Genomic DNA, 19,865 nt, shown 5'->3' with positions numbered 1-19,865 from the left:
GACTTATATATTTTTTGTTGTTTTACTACCATTAAGACCATTATAACAATTGATATAGTAATATATTTAGAAATACACCAAATAGATGTAAAAATAGCTATTTTGAATTAAAAATTCTAAGAATATATATATATATATATATATATATATATATATATGCTCTAATTTCAAAGATTTATACAAGATAAAGAATACTTCATATGCAAGTTGGAAAAATTCTTACATAAGCTTAAATAATTACTAAAAATATGATAATCAATATTTTGACAGATTCTTTGTTAACAAAGAATTAATAAAAAGTGAGACTAATTTTTCTTTATATGTAATATAATCTAAAGAATTATTATTGATTGTAATCTTTTATGTTGATGATTTGGTCATTTTAGCTAATAAATAAAAAAACTGGATTAGATATAATTTATTTAAGTTGAAGGTGAGATATAAAGTATTCTATATAATGCAACAATAGACTTATTTATGTATGCAATAGTAGCCACAAGTATAGATCTTTCATTTAATGCAATTTTTGTAGGCCAATATGTATTAAAAGCTAGATTTTGGCTTTGAACAATAGTTAAAAAAATTCTAAAGTACTAAAAAGACATAAAAAACTTTAAATTGTGTTTTGGTGGTTAAAATATTTATATGCAAGATTAATGTAATGTAGATTGGAATAGAAATAAAAATGATAGAAGATCTACCATGAAATATATATATATTTTTTGAAATAATTCATCTTATAGAATTGTAAGAGACAATCAATAATTACAAGATCAACTTTGAAGGTTGAATACATGATAACAAGCTATTATGGAATAGAAGTAATTTAGATAATTTAATTTTAAGATGACATTAAGCTTGTGCAATTTGAAGAAATTTTAATTATATATAACAATAAAGAGTATCTTATATTTTTTAAGAATCCAAAGTATTATTCAAAAATCAAACATATTTACATTCAATATCATTTGATAAGAAAAAATATTAAAAATAATTTAATATATATGAAATATTATATTATTAAAGAAATTCTTCTTGATGTACTTCTAAAATTAATAATAAAAATAAAAACCATAAGTTGATAAAGATATTAGTATTTGAAGTCTTTTATAAGTAATAAAGTATGAATATTGATGTCAAGGACATAAATCTCAAAAAAAGAAATCATCAATACACTCTTATGTCATTAAAGATAACTAAAAAATCAATGAAAGATGATATAATATTGAACTAGAAAGGCTATTGCCAAAAACAAAAAGACTAAAAAGACTTGAAATAAGACTAAAGACTAGAAAGTCATTGACAAGACTAAAGAAGGCTTCATTCTTACCTCCATATATATTCTTAACTAGGAGCTACGTGACAATGTCTTATAGATCTCCAAAATAAATTGACTTTGAAAGACATGTAACTTAACTTGTAAGGCAAGTATTTTATATGTGCACCATATAATTAGCTTGTTCTACAAGCTATCAATGCGTTGTTGTAATATAGTATAATTATATGATGAAAATATAATAAAATATAAACTTTTAATTAATGTCTAATTATTTTGATTCAATAATAATTCAAGATATTTAAACATGGATTTTATAAAAGCCTCTTAGTTTATTTTCTTGTCATAATAGTTAGTAAGTTAAAAGTTGATTAGTAATTTTACCTTCTAGGTTATAGAGACTCTTTTATTGCCTTAAAAAGACCATAAATTGATAAAATTAGGTTAAAAGAAGTAAATAATTAATATGATTAATACTAGAGTTAAGTTGAGGAACGGGTTGGGCTAAAAAATTCCAAAGATAGGTTTGGTTAATAATTGGGAGAATTGACCATTTGTGAGACATGGTCAAAATCAGACTTCTAGCTACTAAAATGACAATCTATTATAAAATAGGTTTTCTTTTGAAGATTAGCAATTAAGACTTCAGAGCTAGCTTGGAACTTATTTTAAAGATGTAAGGCTTGTTTTTAAGGATTTTTTGGACTTGAAAATTATTTTTCAAAGTAAAGGTTTGTATTGGCCACTTGGAATTTATGTAATACAATTAGAACTAGCACTCTCAACTAGTTTGTAAAATTTATATCACATCTATAGTTCAAAATTTGATAGTACTTGGTTAATTGGGTATATTAAGTATATGTAAAAATTTGTAAAAATCTAACAATGTAGTTTGAAGATATTTCGGTTTTGATACAAGAAGGTATCAGAAGTTGGCAGTTTGAGGTTGAGTAGAATTTCTATGATATTTAAAGATCTATTAATTGGATCAAAGTGAAATTTGACATAATATTAGAAGACTTGAAGATCAAGCTTCATACCAATTTTGAGTTAAATTTAATAATTGAAAAAAGAGAAATCACGACTGGAATGTTTGTATCAACTTTCAAGTTGATAGCCAAGTAACATTAGTGTGGTTTTTGGATATTTTCTCACGATTTGTTAGTTGAATTGGGTGAATTTCTTCAAGCACATAAAAGACTTATAGTGGTATTTGTATGCAAAATTTTGCTCCAAGTAGACGATTAGATTAAGAGCTACAGCTTACTAAAATTTACTTATTAAGATTAAGGTTTGTAAAGAAAATTCAAAATTACCTAATAATAAAAATAACAAGGCAATTGGAGTTTATGTATAGGTGAGATTGCTTAAAAGAGTGTTTTTGAGCACTTTTTATTGGATTTAAGTACTTTTGAATTAAAATTCAAATTTCATCCTTCTTGTGAGAATAAAACATATTAAGATTTTTGGATACTTGTAAAACATAATTCCACCTTCCATAGCCAAATGTATGATGCATTCTCAAACAAGACGACATGTAATATGATAATGTGATTAACTTGTTGACTAAGTTTATAACCTACCAATCAATTACAAACACATGTAAAGTCAAAGTAGTATCTATAAAGCTTCTAAGAAGCTATTTTAGAGGGTATTATGAAATTAATCTACTTTTATCTATTTTTACTTATATCTATCTATTCATATAGGTATTTATTAAAGTATATGTATATATATTTGTGACATTATTCCACCTTCTAAAGGTGAATTCTATGAGAAGTGGTCATCATATAGTGGTGGAATTCAATATGTGATGAATTATATTTACCACATACTTTGATCTTTGGTTGATAAGTTCTTTCAGCCATTGATAGTATCTTATACTAGAATAAAAAGACCACCTTATTATTTAATTATTATTAAGGCCTTCATAACTTCTTTCAAATAAAATATTTAAAATATCTTCATGACTTGTTCCTATCTCTAATAAAATCACCAAACATTAGGAGTCTCTTTCAAAGTCGTGATATCAAATACATTGTATCTTACCATGTATTTGAAGAAGGACATGTCATTTTTAAGGATCTTCATCTCGATTACATTGTCTTGAAGGTTGTAATGATCGCAATGTCTTGTTCAATAAGTCAATAAATAAAAGCTCTTGAGTTAAATCTACTGATTATTAGTCTTCATTTCCTTAGCATCACAAATATACAAAAGTTATAAACAAGAGTAGGAGGTAGAATGCTATCTTTCCTAAATCTTATTTCTTTTATAACAAAAAATTTCTATTCTTTATTTTGATTTTAATCAATGTCATTGATGAAAAGCTTCAACTTTTTTTGCTGCATTTGAAAGATTCTTTGCTAGCTCTCATGTGCATTCACTAATATCATATCTTTACTAATAAACAAGATATTTCAACCTATTTTGGTGCTATCTTGAATCTAAGATTTCTTCTCCTTCAAATTCTTGATTATTATCTACTTTTATAGGATGAGGTGGCATTTGTCTTCTTCTTCAAATATTCATTATCTTATATTGCTCAAAAAGAGATATGTGAAATGCATGATGAATCTTAATAGATTCCAATAGATATAATCAATAAGCAATATGATTGACTTATTCACTAATAAAAAAAGATTCAAGTATATAATAGTACAACTTGTCACAAAGACAAGTAGTCTTGTTATTATAATGAAGTAATCATATCTTGTCACCTATAGTGAATTGTGGTTGTTTTTTGCAATAGATATCTATATTAATCTTTTGTCATTCTTTAAATTCCTTTAATTGCACCTTGATTGTTGCATGTAGCTTTGACAAACAATTTGTCAAATATTTTTCCACATGATTATCAACTTTTAAAAAGTCAAAAGTATCAAATTATAGATGATAATTATAATTGGCAAAGAAAGGTATTTGTTGAGTAAAAGAATATACCAAATTATTATATGCAAACTCTACCAATGATAAAAGAGTTGTCCAATCATCTTGATAATAGTTGATGGTATATTTCAAGTACTACTCTAAAATTTGATTCACCTGTTGTATTTGCCTATTAATTTAAGGATGAAAAGTCAAAGAGAGATTTATATATGCCTTTAAAATCTTGAAAATTATTTTTCAAAATATCGATATAAATTGAATCATCGTATCTAATATAATATCTTTAAGAAATCCGTGATAGCAATAGATATTGTTAAAAAAAAGTTTTAAAATTTCTTAACTAAACATAAATTTTATAAATAATATAAAATATACTATTTTAATAAAAAGATCTACTACTACAAATATAGAATCATATGAATCTAAGATTGAAAGATTCATTATAAAATCCATAGAAACAAAAGACCATAGTTGTTCTGGAATAGTTAATAACTGAAGAAGTCTATAAGATCAATGGCAAGGAATTTTGGATCTTGAATAAATATCATATTGTTGTACAAAGTCTTTGAGTGCCTTCTAAATTTAAGGCCACCAAATATTTTTCAATATTAGCTCCAAAGTCTTGTTGTATCCAAAATGCCTAATTGCTGAAAAGTCATAACTAGTTTGAAGAAAACGTAATTGTACTCCACCCTAAGGAATTTATAATTGTCCTTCAAAATAGAGTAGATTTTGCTTGAATTTAAACTTAAAAGTATCATGAGAATTAAAAGAATTATTTTTGATATCATGCACAAGAGGATTAAAAGACATACTTGATTGAATTTTCTTAACAGAGATTGAATCAACAATCAATGTTGATTTTATTGCTTAAAAGTGAAAATACTTTGGCTTCAAAAAAATTATTCTTTATTAATAAAAAGATATATTTTTTTCTTTTAGTATAAGATAAGAACATCTAAAAAGAGCATCCAATAAACCTTGTTGATTTTCGAATGAATAAGTGATCTTAAAATCAAATCTTGATAAAGACATACTTCAACAAACTTAGCAATGATTCAAAATACGTGTCAACATGAAATACTTGAGATTCTTATGATTTGTATACATGATGATTGGACTCAAGGCGCCTTCTAAATAATGATGTCATTTATGAAATGAATCTATAATTGCAAAGATCTCTTTGTTGTCGATCTCATAATTAATCTTTGCTATTAAAAAATTTCTTAGATAGACAGCTATTGAATGAAGTTTGTCATTTTCTCTCATTTTTTATAATACTATGCTTAAAGCAAAGTGTGATATATCTATTTTTGTGAAAAATGCCTTGAAGAAGTCAATATAATATAAGATTGGTACAAAAAACTAAATTCTTTTTTTAAAGAATCAAATGATGCTTTAACTTCTTTATTCCATTCAAATTTGTCTTTACAAGTCAAACTTGAAAGTAGAGCTACAACTTAAAAAAAAATCTTTCTGAAGATCTGATAGTAATTGGCAAAGCCCAAAAAATATTGCACATCTCTTATTATTCTTAGAAGCTTTCAATCCATAATAATTTGGACCTTCTTCGGATCTATCATTAGTTCTTCATTTGAAATGATGTACCCTAAGAAATCAACTTGAGTAGTGTGGAATACATACTTTTCTAATTTTGCATATAATCCTATATTTTTAAGTTTTTATAATATATAACAAATATGAATTTCATACTTTTTGTGTTTTTAGAATAGATTAAGATGTCGTCTAAATAATAGATAACAAAATCATCAAGAAATTCACAAAACACATCATTTATTAGATGTTGAAAAGTAGCTAGTGCATTTGTGAGTTTAAAAGGCATGACATAATATTCAAAATGTCCATATCTGGTTCAAAATGTAATTTTCTATTCATCTCTTTTTTTAATGTATACCAGATTATATGCTCTTTGTAGATCTATTTTTGTATAGATCTTTGCTTCATTGAGTTGATCAAAAAGTCTTGAAATCAAAAATAGAAGATACCTATTCTTGATGGTGATCTTGTTGAATCCTCAATAGTCTACATACATTCGTACAAATCCATCTTTTTTCTTTACAAATGAGATAAGAGTCCCAGTTGGAGTTTTAAAATGGCATGTGAAATTCTTAATCAAATTTTCATCAATATATTCCTTTAATACAGCCAAGTCATTTTGTGATGGGCTATAGATTAGTCTAAATGGTGGTTGAGCTCATTCGTAAAGTTTAATGGAGTAATCATAAAGATGAAGCTTTAGAAGAATATTTATATATTTTTTTTCAAAAATATCTTAGAAATCTTGATAGTTGCTAGGAATATTACTTAACGTCTTTTCACCATAAAAAATGAGCATGGCATATATAACAAAAGATGATCCTTCTTTTGCAGCATGCATAAAAGCTCTTGCATATATTTATAAGGATTTGAATGTACTAGACTTATGTATTTTTACTTGACTAATGAAATTTTGGATTAAATATCAAAAAATTAAATTTATAAGAAATCCAATCTATTTGAGGATTATATTTTTTTAATCAAGATAATTTAAAAATAATTGAATTGAACAAAGATCTTATTACATTAAATATTACTATGATATTATGATCTTTAATTGGTACATGTAAAGAAATAGTCTCATATGTAATATCTCCAAAAGATAGCAAATGACCTTCTATGACTTTTACATGTACAAGTTTAATTTTTTTAACTAATGATATTTCTTGTTTTTGGACAAAATCTTCGTCTATAAAACAGGTTGAGGCTCTTGAATCTAACAAAGCTAAGACTTTGTCAACAAATAATATTCTTTTATTAGGATTTAATATTGTTACATGCAATGGCTTAAGCAATAAATTGTTTCAAAGATCCTACCTTTAGCATTGTCAATAATAAATCTTTGATATTATCTTTCAACCCATATTGAAATTGATTGATAAGGACTTTGACATTCTAGTCCATGTTGCAAGTGAGGTTTCAGAATTTAGCAACATATATGGTGGCTGACTGTGATCTTTGTTATTAAAATAAGAACTTAGTCTTCATTACTTTTTTTCAATCACTTTCTCTAAATATGGCTATAAATACTTCTAAGAATAAATTCAAATTATAAAAGAATTAAGAATCTTTTTTCATTAAAGGTGCAAACTAAAAGAGAGTACTTCTTAATAAAAATGCACCTATGAATTTGACTTGAGTAAATATATCAAGATATTAAAAAGAATGCAATTTTAAATAGAACTTGACTTCTTGCAGAAATCCTTAAAATTTTGATTTTATTCCATCAAACTTCTTAGGCATACTAATCTTTGTCTCGATCATACTTATAAAAGCAAAACTTCTTGGATTCAGTTATGAGATTGATCTACTTGCTTCTGTTAACTACACAATTTTTTGCTGTAAACCATGAACTTCTTCTATAGGCACAAGAAAAGTACATCCATAGTTCATATTGAAAATACATAAAATTTTAACTTTTAGAATGTTAACAAGCTGATGAATTTCAAAGAAAGAAATCCTCAATATAGTCTTATGTCATTGAAGAAAACTAAAAAGTCACTCAAAGATGATATAATATTGAATTAGAATGGCTATTGTCAAAAACAAGAAGATTAAAAAGACTTGAAATAAGATTAAAGACTAGAAAGATATTGACAACAATGAAGAAGGTTCTACTTTTGTCTCCATATATTCTTGACTAGGAGCTACATGATGATGTCTTGTAGGACTTCTTAAACATGTTGACTTTATAAGATTTTTATCTTAACTTATAAAGCAAGTTTTCTATATATGTGCTACATAGTTAACTTATTCCATAAGCTACCAACATGTTGTTAACTTATTCCATAAGCTATCAACATGTTGTTAATTTATTGACCAAGTTTCTAACCTATCAATCAATTACAAACACATATAAAGTCAAAGTAGCATCTATGAAGCTTCTAAGAAGCTACTCTAAAAGGTATTTTAAAATTAATCTATTTTTATTTACTTTTATTTATTTCTATCTAATCATATAGATATTTATTAGAGAATGTATATATATCCATGACAATTGATAATTAAAAAACCTTGGTTTAATTACTATTATTTGGAATTTGACTTTATTAAGTTACTAATGATCAAAAGACATCAAAGAATTAAGATAAGTTATTATAGTAGTAGCTAGGGTTTTAAGTAGCACATAGGTAAAAAAAATATAATAGGAATTGGTTGAATAATGCATAATAAAATGAAGATGATTATAAATGAAGAGTATTTATATCAGATGTAATCTCCTTTCTATAAATTAAGAGTGTTGAAAGTAAGAGTAATCTTACTCTACTCACTACTCTTTACATGCAACCTTATTGATGTTTAGTATTGAATTTTTTGATTTTTTGATTTTTTATTATCATTGTATTTTTTGAATTTTTTGATTTTTTTTTTAATAATAATAACCAAACTAATTGTTTAGGCAGCCACATCTTTATTTAGATCTGTACACAACAAAGGATGAAGGAACCAGCTTTCTTTTATACAAAACTTAAAATGATAAATAATCAATGAATGGTGAGCTGATCAACTAAACTACGACTAGTCAGGGCGGTACTCATACTAGAGTCAATCAATCAAAAAAGAAAGAAAATAGAAAAAGAAAAGAAAAGAAAAAGAAACACTCACAATGATATCAATTTAAAAAATCAATGAACACCTTTGAAAACGTCACGCACTGGTTGAGATGATCCTCCTCCCCCTCCCACCACAAGATCTCTAACCCTATTAAATTTAACTTTAAATATGTTAATTAATGGGCACTTTAAAGTAAATGAACATGCACTTGCCACATCAGAGATACACTTGGCTCCGGCACCTCCTGCTCCAGGGAAATATCAGAGTTTTGCTTTAATCAATGGCTGAAGTGGAAACAAAATTGGCATCACACTCACCGTCACCATATTTATGCTATTTTATCCTATTTTTCCAAACCACAAACACACACAGCACTAATATTGAAGCCAAGTGGGGTCTCCACAGGGAGAGAGAGAATGTGCCAAATGGGTGCCAGTTTTCTTAGCGCCTTGTCATCCTCACCCATCCAATACCAAGATGCACACTAGGACAGCTGTTTTATCTGCTCATGTAGCTTGTTCTAGATACTCCAGCAAGTATAGTAGTAGTGGTAACAATAATAATAGCAGCTTCAGCTTTCTATATCACTAAAAACCTGGGCGACACTGTGTCAGTAACTCCAGTCGAGAGGCGCCGGAAACCGAACAACGCACGGAGGAATCAAGCAAAACATAGACGACTGTAAAAAAGAACATGAGAACGCAAAAACCTGCGGTTTCTTTGAAAAAAACCTTGAGATCTGAGCACATCTCTAACGCATGCAAGTTGTGGCAATGAAACTCATTCCAGGAAACATAGATCGATCGTTTCTCAGACCGACCATGCGACGTAGTATTCCAATCTGGTTGAAGGACGCTTCGGTGTGGGTTTCGGAGGTCCCGGTTTGTGTTTTTTGTCAGCAACATTATGTGCTGTTGAAAGAGTGATGGGTCTGTGCGGCGAAGGTCTGTCCAGAAACAGCGATGGCTGAAGATAGAAGGGGTCGTTTCGGCAGGAGCTGAAGAGCAGCGGGCGACCGACTGGCGGATGGGCCTCATCTGATGGCTGCGATGCATCTACGAGGTGGTTGAATTGGCCCACCACTGTGCATCGGGCAGAATCTAGATGCCGCGCGATGTTGCTAGATCCGATGTCCCGATCCTGGAACTCGGGACAGGAGGCTTAGTATAGAAAAACAATGTGCTTCGCGGTGTGGAATGCGGCCACCACTGCGATGAAGTGTAATTGCAGCCCACGCCGCGTCTGGTGTTGCATCACAGCGTGACAGGTTCAAGGCTTCGAAAGTCCTATTCCGCTGGAGACGACAAATCCTCGCTTACGCTTTTACCGCACCCAGTCAAATTCACACTCTAGCTCACACAGACGGAACGTGACCCATAGTCCCATGCTTGACATTGACTGCATGCTTGGAACCCAATCATTGGAAACAAGTATTCCCTTCATTGCATTAACCTGATCTCGCCGTGCTTCAGCTTCCAACGACGGGTTTACTGCTTCCACGAAGATCTGTTTGATTCTGTTCATTGACTGATTACACCTAATGATGCGTCGATAACACGGCTTTGGACTTGGATGTGTTAGCGCTTATTCTCTGCGATCAATGCTGTTTGGCTGATCTGGGGCCCCAGTTCTGATTTTCGAGTTTTGCGTCGTTGTTTAATATCGCCCGTGGACGAGGTCAGCTATGGGTCGAACCATGATAGTCCTAGGTCTCGCATCCTTTCCACGCGGTGGTAGTGGCTTTCGTGCTCTCGGTGTCAAGCGGATCCTGCTTTTGAGAGGTCCAAATCTCTCTGTTTGACATTGCGTTCTCCATTTTGAAGCAATTGATCGATGCAATGAAAGAATCTGCATGTTGATTACGGAAGCAATCGATCTTGCCCAATACTCCCTGTTGTTTTATTAATATTTTATTCGAAAATCATTACAAAAGCAAACAGTCTGAGGCCAAAACCATCACCACTGTGGAAGATGTGAATGTCGGACCAAGACGTACACAATTATGCAAGTTACATATTCCACAGTAACTTGCATAATTGTGTACTAAATGTGAATGTATCATTTTTTTTTGGCTTTACTGTACAAAGCACTCACGACTTATCAATTTTTCTCAATCATTAAGGCTCAAGTCGATGGTGACAACAATTTTCTTGTGCTTGATGACATTTGCTTCACAATTATTTGAGTAGCTTCATTGTTTCATAGTTCATGAGAATGTCTTTGACTGGTAAACACCCTAAAAAAATCCAAGAAGTCTTCGACAAATGAATCAAAATCTTTCTTTCTGGCTAGTTTATTTATCTATTTAAACCATTTAAATCATGTATGACCTGTTGATATGAATGTAGGACAGCCTTCCAAATATGCTTTTCTTATTCCTGGTCATAACCACTACCACACAAGTCCTGAAGACCAGCCTTTTCGAAAGGTTGACTTGAACTCCAAAAGTCAGTCCTATTTTGTGTTAATGGGTGAGAGGTGTTCGCTGTTGGTAGTCTTGTTCTTCTCCCATAACCCTACTTTTGAGCCCAATTGCTCTAACCTGGTAGAACGTAAATTTTCTGTTCACGGTAAATGGACAAAACATTATCTCAAACTGGATAGATATAGTCTCCTGCTTTCGGTCAGTAAGTTTTCTACGAGCAGTAATTTTTTAATACTAGTTTTAACTTTTTGTCGTCTTAAATGTTCATATTTGTCATCAAATATAATGTGGTTTTAATGACACATAATTTTACATAGTCTACCACTCTTCAAATGCAACGTCATTTTACATAATTTAGAAAGTGAACGATTAATTTATTATCAATAATTGAGTACGGTGTCCTAAAAAACAATACATTGCAGTAGTGATAAAAGAATTGTTTTATCTTATGCTGCCACGAGTGTTGAGTCGTTTCATTTCACAGTAAAGGTGCCTGCTGATTCTAAAATTGTCCAATGCGAAGCAATGACACTGCACATCATGCGAAAAAATTAACGGGGAACACAAAAATCCTAACATATTACATTTTACATTAAATAAATATTTAGTGACACAAGTAGCTACTAACCTTCATTCTTTCTTATTCTCTCCACCATTTTTGCTGAATATATCTAAAGTACACTCTTGTTTCCAAAGGTGAAAAGCATCGAAGATCAACATTTTCTTATTTGGTACGTGCACTGGGTCATGTATAATTTTGTTTTGGTGCATTCATTGTTCACTGATCCGTCCATTAATTCCTCACCTTATCACAAAAAACACGCATTAAAGTGAATAATCCTAAAGAAAAAGAAACATCCACAAAATCAAAGACAACCTTCTAGATTATGTAGCTGACGGAAACACTCCACCCACAAAACCGAAAAGAGGCCAATTGTTTGTCTCACATGCAGAAGGCGCCAACGTCAACAAGAGCCGCAATCTGCATGACGTGGTGCTTGCAAGCATAGCTTTCGTTTTTTTCCACCCGGAATGATTGTTTCGCTTTATACTGCTTACAGATGGACGAAGACCAGTTGACCTAATCTCAGAGCTTTGCCGAAAGGTTTAAGGGTCGTGCATTCGAAGTGAGACACTGTTACTGTCTGTCTAGCCACACAATCTCACACATTCTAGCAGGGCGGCAGAGGCAGCAAGCAGATGGAGGTAGAAGCTTCTACAGTGACGTCGAAGTAACGGTAGTTTGTCGACAGCGGTAAGTGAGCGACGGTAGACACAGGAAACAATCAGGGACTGCAACTGGTGGATGAGGACGCGGGGTGGAAAAATGGTGTTGCTCATGTGGAGACCGGGGCCCACATGGTGTCAAACTAAGTGGGTAAAAGAGAGCAGAACAATTGGAGGGGGGGGGGGGGTAGAGACAGGTGGGGGAGCATGGTCAGAAAATATTGGGGAGACAACTCATGAGCAGCGTTGTTGACCAAATAATAGAATATTGCACGTCAGCAACAAGCGATGGCGACCAGTGCGACGTCGGAGCGTCGCTCCATAGAAGGTAGAATGGAAGGCTGAGAACGACGCCTCATTATTTTTTTCTTCTAGCACCCACACCGTTTCGACCCACTTCGAGATCGGCGGCATGTGCAGTGTTTGACATGGTTGTGGGCCGTCGGATGTGGCGATCTCATTGCCCCCTTGCCAGACCTCCAGTTTGTTCCGCCGCGGCAGCTTCTCTGTAATGCACGTGAGGCGACGCCTATCAGGTGGTTTGTGACTGCGCCCAGGACGCTGTGACGGACCGAAGGTGTCTCTCTCTCACCCCCCCCCCCCCCCCCCCCCCCCGACTCACCACCCAGCCGTGGTGCTTGGGTAACTTTCGAATTGCCCAGCTAATGACGGCAAGAAGAATCCCTCAAATTTCGTGTGTGTATAATTCGCAAGGTTTCGCACCCCAATCAGTCTCTGAATGGAGCTTGATATAATTGTTCCCATGCTTCCAGTGTAGGCTCGCAGTGAAGGAAAGTGTGTTGGGAGGTGTTTCTCTCAATGGTGGGGTGCTTCTTGTGAGCTCGTTGATTCCATCGAAGAACCAGTTTATACTTACCAGGTTTTCTGCAGTTGTGTTGGCTGGAGCCGCGTCGTAGCTCTGGGGGAGGAAAAGCTCCCCGGAGAGGCTTTTTTCGGTGGGCGAATTCTGAATCTACTTGGGAGGCTTTACTCTGTCGATTGGATTTGTAGCATTCTGGGCAGGAGATTAGTGGAAGCTGCTGGTTTGCGTCTGCCTGGCGGACTCTTTTTTTGTGAGCTAGGAGGAGATTGTTGTCGGTAGCGTGTGGAGCAAGAGGAGCGAATTTCTTATGTGTAGTTGCATGCAATGGAAGCAGCGTTGAGGACGTGGATGAGGAAGTCGATCATCTCAAATCGGCTTTGTGGAATCAGGTTTTGCGTCTTGTATGATGGTGTTGTGCGGCTGGTTGTGTGATCTCTACCAGGTAGTCCTTCAATACTAGACTCCAAATTATCTGTTAACCATCCGAATCTCGATTTCTTCGCAGGGGCATTTATGTTTTGTTTGTTAGAGGGAGGCTGTTTGTTGGATGCAGTTTTTGTGCTAGGCATATGGTTGTCTAGGGGATATTTGAACATGTGAATGTTGCAGGTCAAAAATCCTCGCCACAATCAGGTCGGTATTGGAGCCAGCTCCTTGCGCTTCGCAACCCCCCCCCCTCCCCTCATCGATGTAGTATCTTCTCTACCTGTGGGAACGAATGCAGCTGCGCTACGGATCTGTTTAATAATACTAGCCGAATCACTTGAGGTCGCTAACGAGAGACTCTGAAATTTTGACCGATACCTTTCATAGAATTAGGGTCACAGATTGAGTAGAGAGTTGAGCACAATGTGTAATTCTCCTGCATGCACCACCTCGGTGGGTCTCTCAAATGCTGTCAGCGATGCGTGCGCGATACCAAATGCCGCACCCAGCTCAATAGCCCTGCCGCCCAAGGCAGAGAAAGAGGCGTCTCTGTACAACCCCATGCTGCTCATCGAGAAGGAATCAGGACCCAAGCCGCAGAAGTACTCGGAGGTTGACATAGATGGCTTGCTTCGTGCAATCAAGAACCCACCCGAAAGAATTGTGGACTTATACATCCACTACTGCCCGCGCATCAAGTCAGAGAGTGACAATTGCTCGGTGTCGCTCACCCTTGCTGACGACAAATTTGTCCGTCGGTTATTATATCGATTCGATGGACCCGATCGGAGTGATGACTCCGACCACAAGGTGTTCTCAAGGGTCATTAAGGGGCTTGTGGCCAGTCCTGCGGTTTCGTCTCTGACGCTGGAGATTGATTGTGTACCATCCGATATGATTGTGGCGGAACTTTGCACTGCATTGCAGAAGAATCGGACATTGAAGAAGCTGAGTGTGTACAGCGACAATCGGTTTCAGCAGGCGTTAAATTCCGAGTGCGTGAAGCACATCATGGAGATGTTCCTTGTTAATACCGGGATCGCGGAGCTTCAGTTGGGATTGATTGACGTTAGCAACCATATTGCGGATAACATAGCGCTCGCGTTGCGACGCAATCGTTTCCTACTAGGACTCACTCTGTACGCGAGAATCGATGCTGATGCAATGGCGGTTTTGACGAAGCCGTTCTCCGGGGCGGAGCCAAACCAAACGCTCCAGAAGCTCGAGATTAAGGGTTTCAAGTGTAATGGTGCGCACGGCGATGGTCAAATTGGGAACAAAGGAGCAGAGCACATAGCAACAGTGCTGTGCCGTAACTCTTCGCTGGAGGAAGTGGCTTTGAAAAACTGTGCAATTGACTCTTCCGGCGTCCAGACGCTCGCTCTAGCCCTCATGACAAACAAGAATCTCAAGGTACTTGACCTGTCCTACAATCCCATAGATGTGGATGGTCTAAAGGACATTGTGAAGACAATTAGCATGGATCCGGCCACAAAGCAACAGCCCAATACTTCTTTCCGGGAGATCATCATCCGCCATAGCTACATCAATAGAGCAGGAGCACCTATTCTGGCAAATATGTTGGCGACGAACAAGACGCTCGTCAGATTGGACCTTCAATGCAGTGTCCGCCTCTGGCAACCAAAAGACGTGCTTATGCTGTTACATGCTCTAAAAAACAACCAGACTTTGAGATTCCTTGACCTTAGAGGCTGCGATGGCGTGGCCGGAGAGAAGGTTTTGGCCACTATCCTGGACCTTCTGGTTACCAATCCCTGGCTTGAACAATTGGGTGTTGAGGGCACTCCTCTCTGTCGGAAGGGCCACGACGCTGTTATCAAGGCCCAGTTGCGTAGAAACGCTGAGAAGTTCATGGAAGTTTTCAAGGGAATGGGAACCGTGACACCCACCTCCGCTAGAGTGTTCCTGTGCGGCGTTCCCTTGGCAGGTTGGTTCATGTTCTTGCCGGTGTTTGCCAAAGATTTTGCAGCATTTAACTCAATTTCCGTGACTCAATTCTGTTCGGCTTTGTTAATGCAGGTAAAACGACGTTCCGAAAAACAATGGTGTGCGGGAACATGAAAAGAACTTCCTCTTCCGTGCGTCTCAAAACCTCGGCTGCTTTCAAAGAAGCCATCTCTAATTCAAAAATACTTCAAGCGGGATCGAAGCATTCGCTGACCGCCGGAATTGAAGTGCAAACGATTGTAGAAGACAATGTACAGATTTCAATTTGGGATCTTGCCGGTCATGAAGAGTTCCACGCATTCCACGACCTTGTCGTCCCCAATTTGAGCTCTCAAGGAAGCGCATGCACATTCGTTCTTCTGTGCGATATTTCGACGCAGCAGGGGAAGAGCGGAAAATTTGAGCTGAAAGACGAGAAGGTCGTGGACCTGGAGTTGCGCTACTGGCTCCGGTTCATAGCGTCCAACACGCGCCAATCCGTGCATATGCTGCCGAATGTGACCGTCATCTTCACGCACTCTGACAAGTTTCCTAAAGTCGACCTGATTGGGCACTTCAAGCCGCAAGTGGAGAAGCTACGAGCTCAATTCGCGCGGGTGATCAACGTCACTGAATTTCATGTAGCGGATGCCAGGTCAAGGAAATCCATTGACCCTGTGCAGAAGGCGATACAGAAGCGGATCGTGAGCATCCTTGATCGAGTGCCAAAGGTCTTTGACGCTTGCAGGCAAGTGCAAATAAAGTTGGGTGAGTGGAAAAATCAGCACCCGGACAAGCCACTCATTCAGTGGTCCGATTTCAGTGTCCTTTGTAGTAAGGTGCCCGCGCTGAAGCGTCTTCAAGGGCAGGACATCAAGATTGCAGAGGAGCGGGAGAAGGCTGTTGCGAGGGCCATGCACGATGCCGGGGAACTTCTCTTCTTCGACGGGCTAGACTTCATGGTGGTCGACCCGAATTGGTTCTGCCACGAGATTATGGGCAGGATTCTTAACCTTAATAGCTCCATGGTAGTCCTCAAGCAGCCGCTCATCGATCAAAAGGGATTCACCAAGCGGGAGCATCTGAAGAAGGTGCTTGAAGCTTCCTTCTGCAAGAACAAGAACCCACACTTCAAAGGGCGCAGGGTCAAAGGCGTGGTTACCGAGGATCTCGTGCAGCTGATGGTGAAGCTGAACCTGTGTTTTGAACAGAACCCTGGCGACAAAACATCTGGAGTCTACATTCCCGCCGCGTTGCACAAACCTAGTGAAGAGGCTGCGAGAGGAGAAAGACCTCTCAGTTGGCCTTGCCGCTATGGCCAGGTTTCTGAACACGATCTGACACACGTCGGCTGGAGGTTGAAGTGCGAGAACCCGGAATTGACGACCCTAACGCGTGGATTCTTTCCCAGACTTCAAGTACCAGCCGAATCTTTCTCTCAGAAATTGATGTTGAGGTTCCTTAATTTTGTGGAGTTAGAAATTCGTTCTTTCAGTTGTGCATGTCACATCCAGTTCGACGCAGGGAATGATGGGGAATGTTCATTGCTGTGCAGGTCTTCTTGCAGAGGAGATTTGTCGGAGTGTCGGATGCGTGCTACACATTCGAGAAGGATTTCATCTCTTTTGTTTTCAGCGGGATTGAGTTTCTTATTGAGTACCATGGGCCAGATGAGTGTCTATTGGACATCCTCGTTAGAACCCCCAAAGATATTGTGCAGACGTGGGCTGCAGTAGACGAAAATGTCCTTAAACCTACGCGAGAGTTTAGTGCTTCTCCTACGGAAGGGTGTCAAGGAGTTGTTTTGATTGTTGAAATCATGCGACCGCAATGTGTAAGGGAGCTGTGGATGCGCAAGAAGAGGACTAAAGATCAGTGCATAGGAGTGGAAGATTTGAAGCAGAAAGTACTAGCGTCTGGAAGCTTAGACTATGAGTTTATCTGGAAGAAGAATATGGAGGAGAGCCATGGATTGAAGGCTGACAGGGCAGAGGATTTGCTCGGACCCGCGAACTGGGAAGATGTGTTGAACAGATATCTCGATGCTCTGGAGAGAATCGATACTGAGGTCTGTCGCAAGAGGTCGCTAAAAACGACGGACTCGATTAGGAGCCCTATGAATCCTCTGACGCCACCTCCATCACGCCGCATTGGACGAGCTGTCTCTCTCCTGCCTCGCCCGGTGGAGATGGCTGGACAACTCCTCGAATCAAGAATCATTGACCGCAGGACGGAGATCAACGTGTTTCAGAAGAAACTGTTCCCGGAATTGTCACGTGATATCGACAATGTCATCGATTTTCCACCTCTTTTGCAAGGTGCCAAAGTTCCGCATCTCGTCTACCTCACCACGGGTGGGGATTCTGTGAACAGCGAGCGTCTTGTCACAAGACTGACTCCAGGGTCCTACTCCCGAAAACTCCATCTCATGTGCGAGCACCGCGATGGCATTCATATGATCGACACCCAAGTCGGCGGAATCATGCGCTGTGACGAGAAATCGGTTCGCAGCGTCCGCCCACACATGCTTTGGGGTTTGAAGCTCATCTCTACCCTGTTGCGCATCAGTGAGACGGCAGCTGGTGGGTTCTCTACAATTATCACCGAACCCCAACGCATGCGCCTCATGGGCATCACTCCTGATGAAGAAGCCACCGACGAGTGGCCTGAAGTGACGGGGCGGCTCTCCTTCACGGCGGAGGAGATAAATACAGCCGAGGACTGGCTAATCTACTACATGAAGGACAAGAACATCCCCGCCCTATTCGGACTCCACAAGGTCCGGTACCTCGACGACGGAATGCCGTCGAAGCGCACCGCGTGGATTTGCGACAGGCACATGAATCACTGCCTTCACCACGGCACAGTAGAAATCTTGTAGGACAGACACATGGGGCAGCCTTGGAAACTATATCATGGATGTTCCGCTATTACTATAACTCTTCCGAATGCCTTGCGTTTTTAGTTTGCGCTGTGGATACACTACTCAAGCAGAAGACGTGTCTTAGAAAATAAGTTACACCCCCCCCCCCGGGCACGATGTAGAGCATAAGAAACAGCTACACCCAGGCTATTGATTTGACCTGCCTGTCTACTAGATCTGCACCAGCTCATGTCGATCGATATCCTGAGCCGCCTTCTAAGGTAAGAAAACCACTGCACCCCACGTTCTGATTCCTCCCCGTTGCCAGGATTGGTTTCAACGAACACACAGCTAGCTCGACTGATAGCTGTTGTCACGTTGTTGGCAGATTGAGACGATTCCCTCGGTAACCGACAGAGCGCGAGATTGCTAGTCCAAGGACAGATGAGGTTACCGCATATTAATAAAGCGGTGTGGGTTCAGACCGGAATGGCTCAGCACTACGCTTTTGCAGCGTAACCCTGTAGTTTATATCTGTAAGTATATCAAGTAGTTAGCGTAATTTGCAACGTCGTCATTTTCGACGTGATCTGTCTACACCTTTCGATCACCGTCACCTTGTCGACATCTGTGGCCAAATTCTTAGCTGGCCAGTATGAACGTGAGAAACTTGACTCGGTGAATGCCTTTCCACTGGATGTTTGGAATCCACGGCACAACCCAATATCTTGGTTATGCTTGATAATGTAGCATATGTAAACAGCGATTTGTAATAAAAAACTACAGTTGGATAATCTTTATTTTATTTTATTACAAGCGGTGTATGAATCGAGTGACAACAAATATTAGAAGAGATGATTTTTCATAGGTGCAACTAATGAAAGATGATATAAGTTTCTGAATTGGCTCTTTGAATGTTGAGAGCTTGTCACTGCCTAAGACTATTGAAGTCACAACAAGAATTGTAGAAATGGCAAGAGTACTATCATAAATTCTTTAGCTCCTCACTGTAATCAAATACGAAACTTGCTGTTGTAAAAGAATCTACATTGAATTGGGTATTGTAACATTTGACCATACCTTGAGTAAAGGTATGAAAGAAAGGTCCTTTTATATGTAGGTTTTATCATAATAAATATACAATTTATTTGTTATTACCAAAATAATATACAAGATGTTCATAAATATTATTAGAATTTAGGCAAATTATTTTTGGTACTTTGTTTAAAGAAAAAAACTTGTGAAAATCATAGGCCTTGAATTTTTCAAGATTCATCCTTACCATGCACACAATATTTTTTGTCTTATATTCTCTAATTAAAATCTAAGAACAAATGTTCAGAGAAGGAATATGTTCTCTTGTATAGGCAAATATTAT

At 37.1% G+C, this 19,865-nt stretch overlaps 1 protein-coding gene across 1 annotated transcript; it reads left to right on the top strand.

Moving 5' to 3' along the window:
• Nucleotides 1-12,938: 12,938 nt before the first annotated feature.
• LOC112287582 (protein TORNADO 1) lies at nucleotides 12,939-19,281 on the top strand. Its single transcript, XM_090253839.1, has 5 exons — nucleotides 12,939-13,693; nucleotides 13,861-15,625; nucleotides 15,718-17,042; nucleotides 17,180-18,768; nucleotides 18,876-19,281. Exons 2-4 carry the CDS (start codon nucleotides 14,101-14,103, stop codon nucleotides 18,503-18,505), a joined length of 4,176 nt encoding a protein of 1,391 aa, XP_090109965.1. The 5' UTR covers nucleotides 12,939-13,693; nucleotides 13,861-14,100; the 3' UTR covers nucleotides 18,506-18,768; nucleotides 18,876-19,281.
• Nucleotides 19,282-19,865: the final 584 nt, after the last annotated feature.

The sequence above is a fragment of the Physcomitrium patens genome, chromosome 10 (assembly GCF_059467195.1).
Source record: "Physcomitrium patens ecotype Gransden chromosome 10, ASM5946719v1, whole genome shotgun sequence".
Lineage (NCBI taxonomy): Eukaryota > Viridiplantae > Streptophyta > Bryopsida > Funariales > Funariaceae > Physcomitrium > Physcomitrium patens.
Note: the sequence above shows the minus strand (reverse complement) of the source record. Positions and strands in the feature narration are given on the sequence as shown.